Source organism: Callorhinchus milii, unplaced genomic scaffold (genome assembly GCF_018977255.1).
Source record: "Callorhinchus milii isolate IMCB2004 unplaced genomic scaffold, IMCB_Cmil_1.0 Scaffold16, whole genome shotgun sequence".
Lineage (NCBI taxonomy): Eukaryota > Metazoa > Chordata > Chondrichthyes > Chimaeriformes > Callorhinchidae > Callorhinchus > Callorhinchus milii.
This window is the reverse complement of record NW_024704757.1, coordinates 7,410,418-7,423,679: the sequence shown is the minus strand read 5'-3', so window position 1 is coordinate 7,423,679 and position 13,262 is coordinate 7,410,418. Positions and strand designations below refer to the sequence as shown.

General features: G+C 51.7%; 1 protein-coding gene across 2 annotated transcripts; it reads right to left on the bottom strand.

Annotated features, from left to right (window-relative positions):
• Positions 1-11: 11 nt before the first annotated feature.
• Positions 12-12,538, bottom strand: top3a (DNA topoisomerase III alpha). 2 transcript variants are annotated; one of them, XM_042341108.1, is made up of 19 exons: positions 12,281-12,538; positions 11,474-11,533; positions 11,130-11,203; positions 10,897-10,972; positions 10,393-10,501; positions 9,729-9,872; positions 9,133-9,303; positions 8,325-8,425; positions 7,898-7,972; positions 7,727-7,809; positions 7,188-7,395; positions 6,651-6,836; positions 5,887-6,016; positions 5,438-5,551; positions 4,418-4,583; positions 3,885-4,028; positions 2,611-2,733; positions 1,386-2,167; positions 12-894 (listed from the first exon to the last, which is right to left on the bottom strand). In XM_042341108.1, exons 1-19 carry the CDS (start codon positions 12,428-12,430, stop codon positions 785-787), a joined length of 3,006 nt encoding a protein of 1,001 aa, XP_042197042.1. In that variant the 5' UTR covers positions 12,431-12,538; the 3' UTR covers positions 12-784. The 2 variants fall into 2 exon arrangements, with proteins under 2 accessions (XP_042197042.1, XP_042197043.1); XM_042341109.1 differs by lacking the exon at positions 6,651-6,836.
• Positions 12,539-13,262: the final 724 nt, after the last annotated feature.

Here is a 13,262-nt window from a genome sequence, read left to right as displayed (position 1 = left end):
TGTAAATACCTGGACTTCAGACAACAGTTAATTTCCTTCTCTAGTTTGCGTTCCACCCACTCCTCCACCCTCAGTGCTGCGTATTTACAGTTTGCAGAATCATACTACTTTGTGTGAGGAAATCATTTATTTGGTTCGAATTTTGGATTACACAACTCCAATGAAAAATATAAAACTGTGAACATAGAACAGTCCTAAAATTAAAATGTAACCATGTTAAATATATTTGATTTTGTGTGAGCGCTTACCGAGGTTTGGTCCCGAGATAGACCCGCAAGTTACAGCGAGAAGCCAGCAAGAGACCAGCTGTACTGATGCGGATTATATACAATTCAAGAAATTGACTGGTAAAAAATCTGCCCCCCTCCACCCCCAGCATTGGTCATTTGAACCTCTGACAATGCAGCGATTAACATGTGAAGGACTGGAACCAGCTGGAGAGATTTGGGAGATAGGGGCAGTTTACAAGTGGGTTTCAGGCTACAGTCACCTCAGGGATGGCTCAGTCGCGGTTTGGTCTCAGAGTTTCCTCGGGAAGAATTCTCAACAATTCTCCATCAAAGGCTTGAGACCCTGCAAATCCGTTTCTCTTCCAACCATCTGGTATGGATGAGGCTGCCTCGCTGCATCCTCCCACCACCCCAGGGAGGTCTCGACGGCAATTCCACACAAGACGACCACAGTACAAAGCTTCTCCCGCACAAGTTAAGTGTTACGAGTCAGGAACATATGCTGAAGTTACTGGTTTCGGACAGACTTTTCTGCACGTGATACAGACGCAACTTCACCTGTTCTGGGGACATTTTGTTCTTGTGTGTCCTGGCTGATGACACAGCCCACAGCACCGGGCTCGCTTTGCTGGGGGAGCGTTTCCTGCTGGTCTTCTCTCAGCCTCTGTCAGAAGGAGAACCACAAACAATGACTGAATGCTGACTCCCTCTCTTAACTTCTAAACAAATTACTCATCGGTTGTTCACCAGAATACAATATTAATAACACTTGCATTTGATACAGCATCAGATCGGGAAGAACATAGGAACAGGAGTACGCCATTCAGCCTCTTGAGCCTGTTTCGCGTCCACCATTCTATTAGATTAAGGCTCGTCTATGCCTCATCCCCAAAGGATGTCCCAAAGTGCTTCACAGGATATATGGCGAAGTGGAATGACCGTGTTTTGTGGGCAAAAATGGGATGACGGTGCCAGGAGGGAGGTTGGGGAGAACTTTGAATATACCAAGGTTTGAGCCTGAGAGTTTCTGGACCTGCTCAGTATCACAGCAGCACAGAGAAACTGGAGGGGGAGCTTTTTTTAAATACAAGCTTAATTATATTTTGCTGTTTCCCAATGACCGACCGACCCGCATTAGAGCTTGCTATAACGTACGTGTCTGGCTGTTCTCATCCACCCACTGAAAGTAGCCGCACTGCTGCTCGCGGGGCTTCGCGCAGGTGTGGAACGCCCGCCCCTTGTTGGGTCCATCCTTCTGTACTGTCCGCGTGACCACTGGCTCATTGCATGTGCACGTCATCGCCCCCCCTCCGCCTCCTCCATCGCTGCTCGGGCGACTGAAGTGCCCCCTGCTGGTGGTCGTGCTGACCCCGCCTCCCTCGCTCTGGTCGGCCCACAGGAAGAAGTTGCAGTTTCCTGTGCTGCACTTGTAGAATTTCCGACCCTGGTTGGGCCCGTCCTTCCGAACGGTCAGCAGCAAAGCGTCCTGGCCACAGTTACACACCACCATGTTGTCATCATCCACACCCAGGATCCCAGCCGACCCAGCCCGCGGGCCTGGGTGAGGGTTCCCACGACCTCCAAGTGGCTGGTTATGCCCTGTGCCAGGCGGTGGCTGGTTACGCCCTGTGCCGGGCGGTGGCTGGTTACGCCCAGTGCCGGGCGGTGGCTGGTTACGCCCAGTGCCGGTTGGCGGTTGGTTACGCCCTGTGCCGGACGGTGGCTGGTTATGCCCTGTGCCAGTCGGCCGTTGGTTACGTGCTGTGCCAGGTAGTGGCTGGTTGCCAGGCTGACTGTTCGCCAGCGGCAGAGGTCCCACTCGGAGATATCGCAGGTCCAGAATCTCACGCAGCATTTCATCGCAGCCTCCAATACAACCGACGAACTCCAGCGGCACCAGCACAGGCACACTGCCACGCCGGAACTTAAACTTCAACCTCAGAGAAATAAATACCAATAAAATCACTGCACGTTTGTCCCTTTCCCAGGGTGATTGAAGCCATTGAGAGTATGGTTACCCCGCACTTAAGGACCTCTTGCTAAAGCGCCCATTCTTTGTGTGTGCACCTGGACATGGAGTGTCCACAGAAGATGTGACCTGGTTGCGAACTAGCCTCGTTGCCCTTTGCTCTTCCAATTCTGGTGTCCTACTCTTTCCTCACTCCATCCACCCCATCATCAGTGGCAAAGTCGTCAGCCAATATTGCTCCCGCTCTGTGAAACTCTCCACTAGAATCTCTTCACCTTATTCCTTTTCTTTGATTGTAACTTTGATTAACATCCTCCCCCACTTTACTCGATGATACCTTCGGACCTATGTGAGAGCAGCTATACAAGTACAAGTTGTTTATTCCCAATTTCCGGGGGTTGGATGTCTTACCTGTGAACAGGATGCGGTTTACATGTTGGACACACGCTCTCATCCCGCCTGACCTCGAGCACAGAATCTGGAAACCAAGCAGCGCACTTACAGCTTGGATACCCCACACAGGACAGGTAGTACCTGCACAGTGAGAGAGCAAAGCAGTCAGGCGACAATTACTAGTACATCCCCTCCCCAGATCAGAATCCCACTCAGGAGTATCAGAACAATAATAATTGTTAATTTCACACAGTGCCTGTCCTGTCAGCAGGATGTCTCACAGTGCATCACAGGATAGACGGTAAAGTGTAACGGCTGTGTACGCTGTAGATGAAGTTAGGTTGTGAGCTCAAAGCCCTGATGTGGGACTTGCAAAAACTTCTGACTCCGAGGCGAGAGCTTAGCCCGAATGTCAGTTAATTTTACAGCTTTCAGTGTTTCCAGCAATAACTAATCCACACCCCCAGGTGGCGCTGCAGATAGATTGCAGTCCACACAGCGCCACCGGGTGGATGTGATCGGGAACGGCCACGACATTCCACCAGTGTGACCCGGGAATCTGTCCCCAACAGTCAAAACAGGGCCTCCATTCACAACAACTTGCATTTACACAGCGGCCTTCACGCGGGGTAGGGTCCCGGGGCGCTTGACAGCGGCGGAGTCTGACCCCGGGCAAGGGAGAGTGGGAGGGAGAAGGTGCCCGTAAACACGATCAGAAAGCAACGTCTTTAGGCGGGATTTGAAGTTGGGGAGTGAGGGGGAAAGGCGGAGTGATTGAGGGAGAGTTCCAGAAGTGTAGTGGCTGAAGACACGGGCGCCGATGGTGGAGCGGAGGGGACGAGGGACAAACAGGAGGCCGGAGCCAGCCAAGCGAAGGCAATGGATGGTGGAGTGGGGGTTAAAGCAGATCGGATAGGTAGGGCGGTGTGAGGGCATGAAGGGTTGAAAATGATCTTGAAAACGATCCGTTTAGTAATTGGGAGCCAGTGGAGCCTGGCAAAGACTGGTGCGATGGAGATTTACCATCTTATCTGAACGACAGCACACGCTCAGTGCGCCCCCGGTACAGTGCTACTGCCTCAACTGTAAACTGACGGGAGGGTGGGTGCGGTGGTTGAACTCACAACATCTGACCCAGAGACAAGAACACCACCAACTGCGCCAGGCTGACACTGAACAATCTCGTCTCCCCGTGTGAACATAAAACAGCCACTGCATTTCACACCAGCACAAACCCAACCACACCGCAGCACAGCACTCCCTCCCACCCACAATGCATACCCCACACTTACCCGCCATCTCGCTTCTGTTTGAGGAACATGTCTCTCCCACACTGGGGACACTTGCGGATGGGCTCAGGAATCTCCATGCGGAGCTCCTCAGCTTGCGGGATTTCACTGGCTTCTCCAAAATAGTGAGACAGAGCCTCATCCAGCCTACAACACAATGCCGGTCAGTCACTGAGCGTTCACCAGACCTCCACCATGTCAATTAGCCACCAATTCACTGCCTTCTCATCCACCTCAGAATAGAAATAACTAGTAAAATAACTACCCAGGACATCACTCACAGACACAGAACCCAGGAGAGATGGACCATTAGATTAAAGCACACCTCAGCGTCCTGAAACAGCTCCAGACAGCTGGCAGTCTGAACAAGAAAGCAGTGCTGACCGGGCTGCACCCATCCACCAGGGGATCACCCTGGCCTGCACACATCCCCACCGGCATCCCCCCCCCCAACCAAGTGCCCACCTGCCCTGCACCCCCCAGTGCTCCCAAGACCTGAACCCTCCCCCCCATCCCCTTGTGACTGAACGACTCACTTCTTGGCCTTGGACACAGCCTCGATGAAGACCTGCTTGTATTTCAGAACATGCTGTTGGAGCACCGCAAACCTGTCCTTTCTCCCCTCACAGACCAGCTTCAGGTCCCCCTCCAGCTCCGCCCGCAGGTCCGGCTTCGACATTTCATAACCCATCGAATCGTAGCCTGCAAATAGCACAGTGCGTTACAAGGCAGACAGTGCGAGAGATCCTGTAATAACAGCAGACAATGTAACCACACCATTCAGTCCCCTGAACTCTTTCATTACAACCACAAAACTCCAGCACTGGGATCAATCAGCTCGGAGTTCCTGACCCCGACAGTGCAGCTACATTAACCCAGAACATCCCTGGGTGAATCACACCCTTGAGTGACATGAATTCAGCTGCTTGTACCAACACCAGTCTCCCTGTTATCAGTTTAAACAAAAGCACAAAGTATGCAGAATGCTACGAACAGTTTAGGGTATAAAACCCTGCAGTCGTTTCAAAAGAACATAAGAAATGCTAGACAAAAAAAAACAAGGTCCATCTAGTTCGCCTTCCTGGGGGTCACATGCACCTGTCCCGAACTACCTATGTGCTGTATCCCATAATGTTATTTCCTAAAAGAAAACTATATAATCTGTTTGGAGGAATCAACATTTCCTGCTTGAACCGTCTCCTAGGGAGCCTGTTCCACAGGTTCACTATTCGTTCACTGAAATAGTGTTTGCGTAGATTCATTCAGAATTTATCCCCTTCAATCGCTGGCCGTGTCCTCTGGTTTTACTGTTCTGGGACAAGTTGAAACAGCTGTCATGATCTATGTTGTTTTGCTCCTTTAGAATCCTCCCTCAATCCCTCTGCCTTGCCCCTTCCCCACTTTCAAATCCCGCCTAAAGACCTTTTTTGGTCGTGCTTACTGTTATCTCCCCCCTCCCTCTCCCACTCCTCTGGGTCAGATTCCACCACTGTTAAGTGCTCCGGGATGCTATCCCGCGTAAAGGGCGCTCTATAAATGCACGTTGTTGTTGTTACCTTCCACCAGGCCCATGCCCAGTTCCCCAGGAAGGAACCTCTGATCGGGAGTCAGCCCCACGTACATTCGGGACTTGATCTTCTCAATGTGCTCGGCGTGAGTGGCGTCAGTGCCTGCGGAGAGGAGCAGCCAATCAGCATCATCACCTATCTCACCACTGAACCATCTCAACACTTTTACTAAATAAAACCGATTCACAATGTTAGTTAGCTCGGCAAATGTGGCAGCTAATCTGTCCCAGCGACAACTCGGAAACAATGAGACATGTAGAGGAGTAACTTGGAATCTGGGGGTGAATTTGGAATGAGAGGGAATTACAGACTGAAACACCCCGAATTTTTTTTTTTTTTAAAAATAGCAACAAATAAAATTACACCGACATCTCTCACTCTCAAGTCACTGCGCTCTGGCCTCTCCCACCCTCTGCCACAGCTGTACGGCCACTTACCGATCCCGTGTTTCTCCATCAGAGCGATGAGGTCCGCCTCAGTGAGTAACTGCGGGGGACTGGTCTCTCCATCCACCATCTCGATGGTGCTGGGCTGGAACGTGGCGCCGCTCTCGTACACCGGGATAACCTGCAGCAGACACCCCCAGGGCTTCAGCACTGGTGCAGATCAGCCCCTCCTCCTCTCCCCTATTCCCCCTCCTCCCCCACCCTCAGAATTCCATCAGTATCCCCTGCTCCCAACAGCAACCAACCAGGAATTTACCCCTTACTTAGCAGTTACGAGACCGCCAACAAGAGCCAGAGTTAATGCCTCCCCTTGCCCCACTTCTACATACACACACTCCCCCTCCCCCCTCACACATACACAATCTCTCTCCCCCACCACACACAATCCTCTTCCCCACAGACACACAATCCTCTCCCACCCCCACACACACATCTCCTTGATTTTTAAATCCCTCTTCCCCACTGATATTTGCGGTGTGATCCAGCTCTGTGAAGCTCTCCTCACATTGTTTGATCATCTCTCTACGGCCCAATGGCTATCGGAGAGTTTAACGGGTGTGAGCTAGATAGCAAGGCAAAGACAGAAAACACCAGACACACACACAGTTACACGCACAGACACCTGCACCCCAACACACACACTCTCACACAACCACCCAAACGCACACACACAGTGAACAATTCACACTGTGGCCAAAAACATAGCTTTTTAAGCACTAGTTTCTCCCCGGGAGGTATTGTGCCTGGGTACGTACCTTGGCGTTCCACTTATCATAGGGATAAACCTCCAGATAGTTGCGAGCAATGATCATCAGCCCATGAGCCACAAACAGCTCGTCCGCGATCCTGATCTCCACCGTAGTCTCTTGGCCCTGGGCGTCCTGTGAGCAGCACGCCAGGAAGTGACGCACAACAAACTCATAGATACGCTGCTCGTTTCCCTACCGCACGGCAAAGAGGGAGACACACAGACTCAATGCCAGCACAGGCTGCTCGCCCCAATGTGTCTCTGTCCCCGCTGGAGCTCTCTACTCTAACTCCATTCCCTGCTCTCTCTTTCCCCATTGTGTCTGTGCTGGTGCTCACTCCCCCACTGGAGCTCTGTACTCTAACCCTATTCCCCTTTCAACTCCAACAGCCATTTGTAGAAAAGTAGCCCTGGTGATAACAGTATGTAAAATAATATTCTTCAAATCTCTCCCCTGGTGGTTCATAGCCGTCTACCCCATAAAGCCAGTCACTTGCATTAGCTGCCCACCCCCACACCCCCACATACACACAGAACAGTGTACCTGCAGGTTGTTGGTGTACTTGGTGGGGTGGATGGGGGGATGGGCCTGATCTGTCTTGCTCCCGTTGCGGGGTGTCGGCCCACCTCGGTCCAGGATACCCTGAGCAAAACCACCCCAGCGAGGGTCCGGGGTCTGCAGCTGCACCAGCCCAGACAGGTTCAGATCTTTAGGGAAGATGTTAGTCTCTGTGCGAGGATAACTGATGTAACTGCAGAGACACAGACACACAGATACACAGAGAGACAGACAGATAGAGACAGATGAGAATGTTTAGAATGATTTCCTACTTCACAACTAATTTAAGAATAAAAAATACATTTGAGACCCTCATAACAGATTCTGTCGGGATAGATTATGAAAGATTAGTCTCCGCTGGTTGATAGAGAGGTAACTCGTGGCCTTAAACTCTGTGCCAGTTACTGAGCGTGACACGAGGAGTGAGTCAGTGCTTGGCGGGCCTATGCCCAGAACTACCTTATCCCTCACACCTAAAGCAGTGTTACACTGTGCTTAGCCAGCACTTACAGAGGCCTTCTTACCCCTGTGTGTACAGCTTCTCAGCCACTCGCATGGTTTCCTTGGCGTTTATCCTCAGTTTCCGCGAGGCCAGCTTCTCAAATTCCTGTTTGGGGAAAATACCATTAGAATTGGTTGCCTCTAAACGCAATCCTAAACACATTAAGCAGCGAGAGCCCAGCTCAGGGTCGTACCACGGTGTCGAGGGGTAAAGGTCGCCACTTGCTCTTCGGTTTACTGAAAACATCCAGCACTGTCGCTACAGGATCCTGTAACACAGAAACACAGACTTACAGAAGCCGCCACAACATAACACTCGCGGATATTTACACATACATGTGTTGACACACACACATGCACACAGAGGCGCTTACACACACACATGCACATTAACACACGTGTTAACATACACATGCACACACAATTTTCACATTTTCCTGTTTTCCACTACTACATTTGTAAAGTGATTTGAGACCTTCCTACAAGTTGCTGTTTTGGGATTAAACTGTTACTCCAAACATCAGTGACTGTAATCCACTCTCCACTCTCCCACCCACACCAGCTTAGCCGGCCCACAGTCTCCCTCAGGTGCTGAGGGAAGGCTCAGGAACAGTTGCTCACCTCCATGCAGATCTGGTAAAGCACCAGGCACGCCGTGTGATTGAAGAGTCGATTTCGCTTCCAGTTAAATTCCACGCTGGAATCATCCTTCTCGTGAGTAACTGCGAGACAGAAACACCAGCAATAATTCAGCTTGAAATAAAGTGAATAACTCCACCAACACAGGCTGAGCACTGAGAGCTGTGAAAGGGAAGAAGCCACGGACTTTAACTGCGAGGAACCTGCATCCCTGAGGAACTGAACAACACAACGTGTTCACCCGGAAGGGAACGGAGTGATTCACTGTCACACTGGGAGAGGAGCACTGAGCACTTGCGATCTAACAAGGAGATGAATAGAGAACGGGGTTTGGATAATGAGCCATGTTGGTAAGTTGAGGTTCAGGAAGACAGGACAAGAGAATAGCGGGAGATTCATAGCCAAACAACAGCATATTACATTTACCGAGCGCCTTTCATGTCGAGAGGACTTCCCAAGGCGCTGGACAGTCAGGGATTTGGACCCGAACTGGGGGTTGGGATCAGGAGGGGTGGAGGGCAGGGTGGGTGGGAGTATGAAGTTGACCGAAGGTACGGTCGAAGAGGAAGATTTTGAGTCGTGCCTTGAAGGAAGCAAGGGAGAGAGCAAGGCGAAGGGAATGTGGGATGGAGTTCCAGAGAGTGGGGACAGAGAGGCTGAAGGCCCGACCGCCAATGGTGAACCGGGCCGGGTGGGGGACGTGAAGCAGGCCAGAGCCCGCTGAGCAGAGTTGGCGGACAGGTTGATATGGCAGTTTTCACCACACGGCCTTGCTTTGTCGCACATGTACCTTTAATCTTGTAGAAGGGCTCGGGGATGAAGGCCTGGATGGCTTTGAACCTCTCCACCACGAAGCCTAACGTGGGGAACTGGCAGCTGCCGTAGCTGATGACCTGGTTTGACAGCACGTTGGGGAAGATTTTCTGGAGGCGCAAGGTCTGAAACCTGGTGAACGAAGCCCCTGCTCACAAAAGAGAGAAAACGCGGCTCGTCATATTCAAAGAAAGATTATTCTCAATCAAGAGACAACTTAAATGTAACCAGCACTTTTCACCTAAACACCTTGAGGCTCCTTTACAGTGAAACAATTAGAAGTTAAGTGAATGCTGGAGCAAAACACGTCCATCAACCTGCAGCATGGCGGTCAGCAGCCAGTTATCTCAATACGGTTTCCTCACTCAGCACAAACTTCCCTGAATCCTGCTCACTTTTGTGGACGAAGATGCCTTTCTGGAGCCATTTCGTTTTTCTCCTTTTTTTACGTACCTCTCACTCCTGGCTCCTCCTGAAATCGGTGCCCCTTACCCTCCCCCATCCAGTTCTTCCCCTGTTTCAGTCGCCTTTAAACTATCCCAACCTGTCTGTACCAGCGCTGAGGGCTCTTACCGATTCTCAGGTCCAGCTCTTGTCTGACTTCCACAGCATCACTGATGTTCTGATCAGGCTCCAGCAGGTTCTCGCAAGCATTCCTGATGGAGCGAGGCGTGATCTCCGAGAAACGAGCTCTCAGCACCTGCAGATTGGGCTTCACTGCCCACACAAGGGACAGGAATATTAGCAAGAGAAGCTCCGAGGGATGTCAGCATGGGGAATTCATTACCACAATTTGACTATATAGAGGCCCGATCAATAGAATCATTTAAAAGGGATCTGGATAAGCAGCACAAACAATAATAGTTATGGGGAAAGAGCCGGAAAGTGGGATTAATAACAAACTGATAATAAGGAGAGTTACAGCAACAACAAATTGCATTTAGATAGCACCTCTCACACAGGGTAGCGTCCCAGAGCAGTGGCACTGATACAGTGTTTCCAGGTCAGTGTGATTGTCTTCCAATAAATTATTTCACTCGAAAAAACATCAACAGCTCTCACTCATATCATGTTGTCTCAGGTGGTAACACTCTTGCCCCCAGGTCAGAAGATTACGAATTCAAACCCACGTCAGGACTTGAACTCAGTGTAACCTGACACTCAGCACAGTATTTGGGCGTGCTGCTGCCTTCTTTATTCAAACTGCTCTCATAACATTTTGTTTTAACGCACGCACCTGCCTTACAAACATGAATGACTTCGAAGCCGATGTTCTCTCCTTCGCGATCGCAGTCTGTCCAAATAATGAGAGCCTGACACCAGTGCACCTCCCGCTCCAGGGTTCTCTGTAAAACAGCAGCATTGTCCCGCCAACAATGGCATAAATATTGCCGGCCTGCGTTATGTAATATCCCATCCTCTGCCTGGACTCTCGTCACCCGCTCAGGATCCCTATTGCACTGTCGAAAGTCATAAATACCCCACATGTACAAAGATAAACCTCACATATCAGATAGCAGTTAAACTACTGAAAGATCCTCCCGCGCCATATAGCTTAGTCCTGCAATACATTAACCCATTAAGCAGCCCTCGGGTCCCCCCCCCCCCCCACACTCAGAATAATCCTCAAAATATCCAAATCAGATGCAATTAAACAGAAAATGCACCAAAAAAAAAACCCGACTGCAGACTTCTCAAACCCTACCCCTTGCCCTTACAGCCTATCTCCCCAGAGTCTTGCCTTAATATCCACATATTTTTCGGGGCAGTACTTCTCCACCTCAGCATCAAAGAGGGACACAGGGTTGCAGCTGTACCTGCGCAGCAAAACCAAAGCAAAATCAATCAATGAGAAGCACAACTACTGAACAACCAATGGGAATAAACAGGATCAGAAGGAAACACTCAGTCATTAGCCTTTCTGACAATAAAGTTTGATAACTCTTGAAAGTTTCTAAAAACAAAAAAACTTACCATTTCTGAAAAGGTGCTTTGAACTCTAACTCGAGCAGGTGACCGGAGACAGAGGTCATCACCATTTTAATATTCTACAGGAGCAGAAAAGAGGGGAAGAGATGAACAAAACCGATCACCTCAAAACGCAAGATCCAGTGAGATTCAATCTGTGTAATATTTATTAATCGCATGGTTTTTGGTTTACAAGTACTGTGTATGTGAGGCTGACAGGATGGAGATTACCTCACACCCTTCCCACTCAGCCCTGTGATCCAGAAAGTGGGGGGAAAAAACAATATCTACTTTTCCAAATGCTTCGATCAAATCCTCCCAAATGTAAAATTACCATTACAAATACATACCTGACCAAACAGATTATACTCATATTCATAAATCTTGTTAAACTTTGAGAATCCTTCTCTCTGTTAAAAAAAACAAAGACACAGAAATTACTGGGATGCCAGAAGCAGAGAGTAGATAAGATGTCGGTGTTGGTCTGTCAAGGAGGGGATCGGAGGCTATACTATTCATTCCTCAACATCTTTATTCATGTAAATTGTGTCATGAATTTGGGTTCTGTCGGCCAGTTATTCAGGTTGATGGTAGGGTCGGGTGGACATTAAACAACAACAAGATTCCATTTAAAGAGCGCCTTTCATGTCGGGAGGACGTCCCAAAGCGGGGGGGGAAATGGTCAGGGTGAGGGGAGGGAATGGGGGAGTGCAGCGCTGGGGGAGGAGGAGGGGGGTGAGGAGGAGGGGGGAGAAGAGGAGGGGGTGAGGAGGAGGGGGGGTGAGGAGGGGGGTGAGGAGGAGGGGGGTGAGGAGGAGGGGGTGAGGAGGAGGGGGGTGAGAGGGGGTGAGGGGGGGAGGAGGAGGGGGGTGAGGGGGGGGGGGGAGGGGGTGAGGGGGGGTGGGGGGGTGAGGGGGGAGGAGGAGGGGGTGAGGGGGGTGGGGGGGTGAGGGGGGAGGAGGAGGGGGGTGAGGGGGGGGGGGGTGAGGGGGGAGGAGGAGGAGGGGGTGAGGGGGGGTGAGGGGGAGTGAGGGGGGAGGAGGAGGGGGGTGAGGGGGGGAGGAGGAGTGAGGGGGGGAGGAGGAGGGGGGTGAGGGGTGGGGGGGAGAGAGTGCAGTGAACGCCGTGTTGTGGCGCCGGGGTTCCGGGCCGCTCACCCTCCGGCACCTGCCGCCAGACAGGATGTCGGCGATGCCTTTCGCCGCGTCGTTCTTCTCGGCCACGCACAGCACCTGCCGCGCCTGCAGCCGGCGGCGGCTCATGGCGACGGCCTCGCCGCTCAGACACCGCCTCAGCAGCGAGGTCATCCCTAGCCGAGCCCGGGGCTGCTGCCGCCGCCACCACCGGGCTCCCCGGCCCAGCGCCGGACACCCTGAGCCGCCATTCACACCCGACTGCGCGCCATTTCCACACCGGCCTCTGCCGTATTCCGGATCGAAGCTGTCGTAAACTCCAACCGTCTCCTAGCAACAGGCCCGCGGGCGGGGGGCGGGGCGGTGGGCGGGGTCAGACGTGTCAATCATTCGGAGTGACAGGCTCTCCCTGCTGTGGCGCCTCCATTTAATAAATCTTTGCCTGTAACCATCCAAACGTCTCACAGGGACGTTCACAGGATTCACCGTACGGTGTAGTGACTGTGCGTTTTGTGGGGCGAACCAAACAGCCGCGAAGTGAGCGGCCAAGATCTTTAATGTCGCGCACAGCGGGAAGTTCCCAGCGTCTGCCCTGAGTTAGGCGATGGCTCGGGTTTAGGCATCGGGCTCCGGCCTCAGTGGGTGACATTCTTGACTCTGGGACTTGAGCTCACAGCTCCAGCTTCACTCCGGCACTGCATCGCCTTGGATTGGAGGTGTCCTCCTTTGTCAAACCGGTGCCCTGTCTGCCTGTCAAACGTCCTCTTAAAAACCTGAAGATCTTCCACTTTGACCGCGCCTACGGTCACCTCCCCCTCCCCTCCCCTCCCCCCCAACCCCGGCTCAGCGTCGTGTTCCGCCACTGTCAAGCGCTCTGGGACACTACCCTGCGTGAGGGGTGCTATGTAAATGCAAGTTGTTGTTGTTATTTACCCTGTGACAGAATCCCAAAAGCGAAGCGGTTTTTGATGCTTGGAGGCTATTGGGAGTGGGATTGAAATTGTGG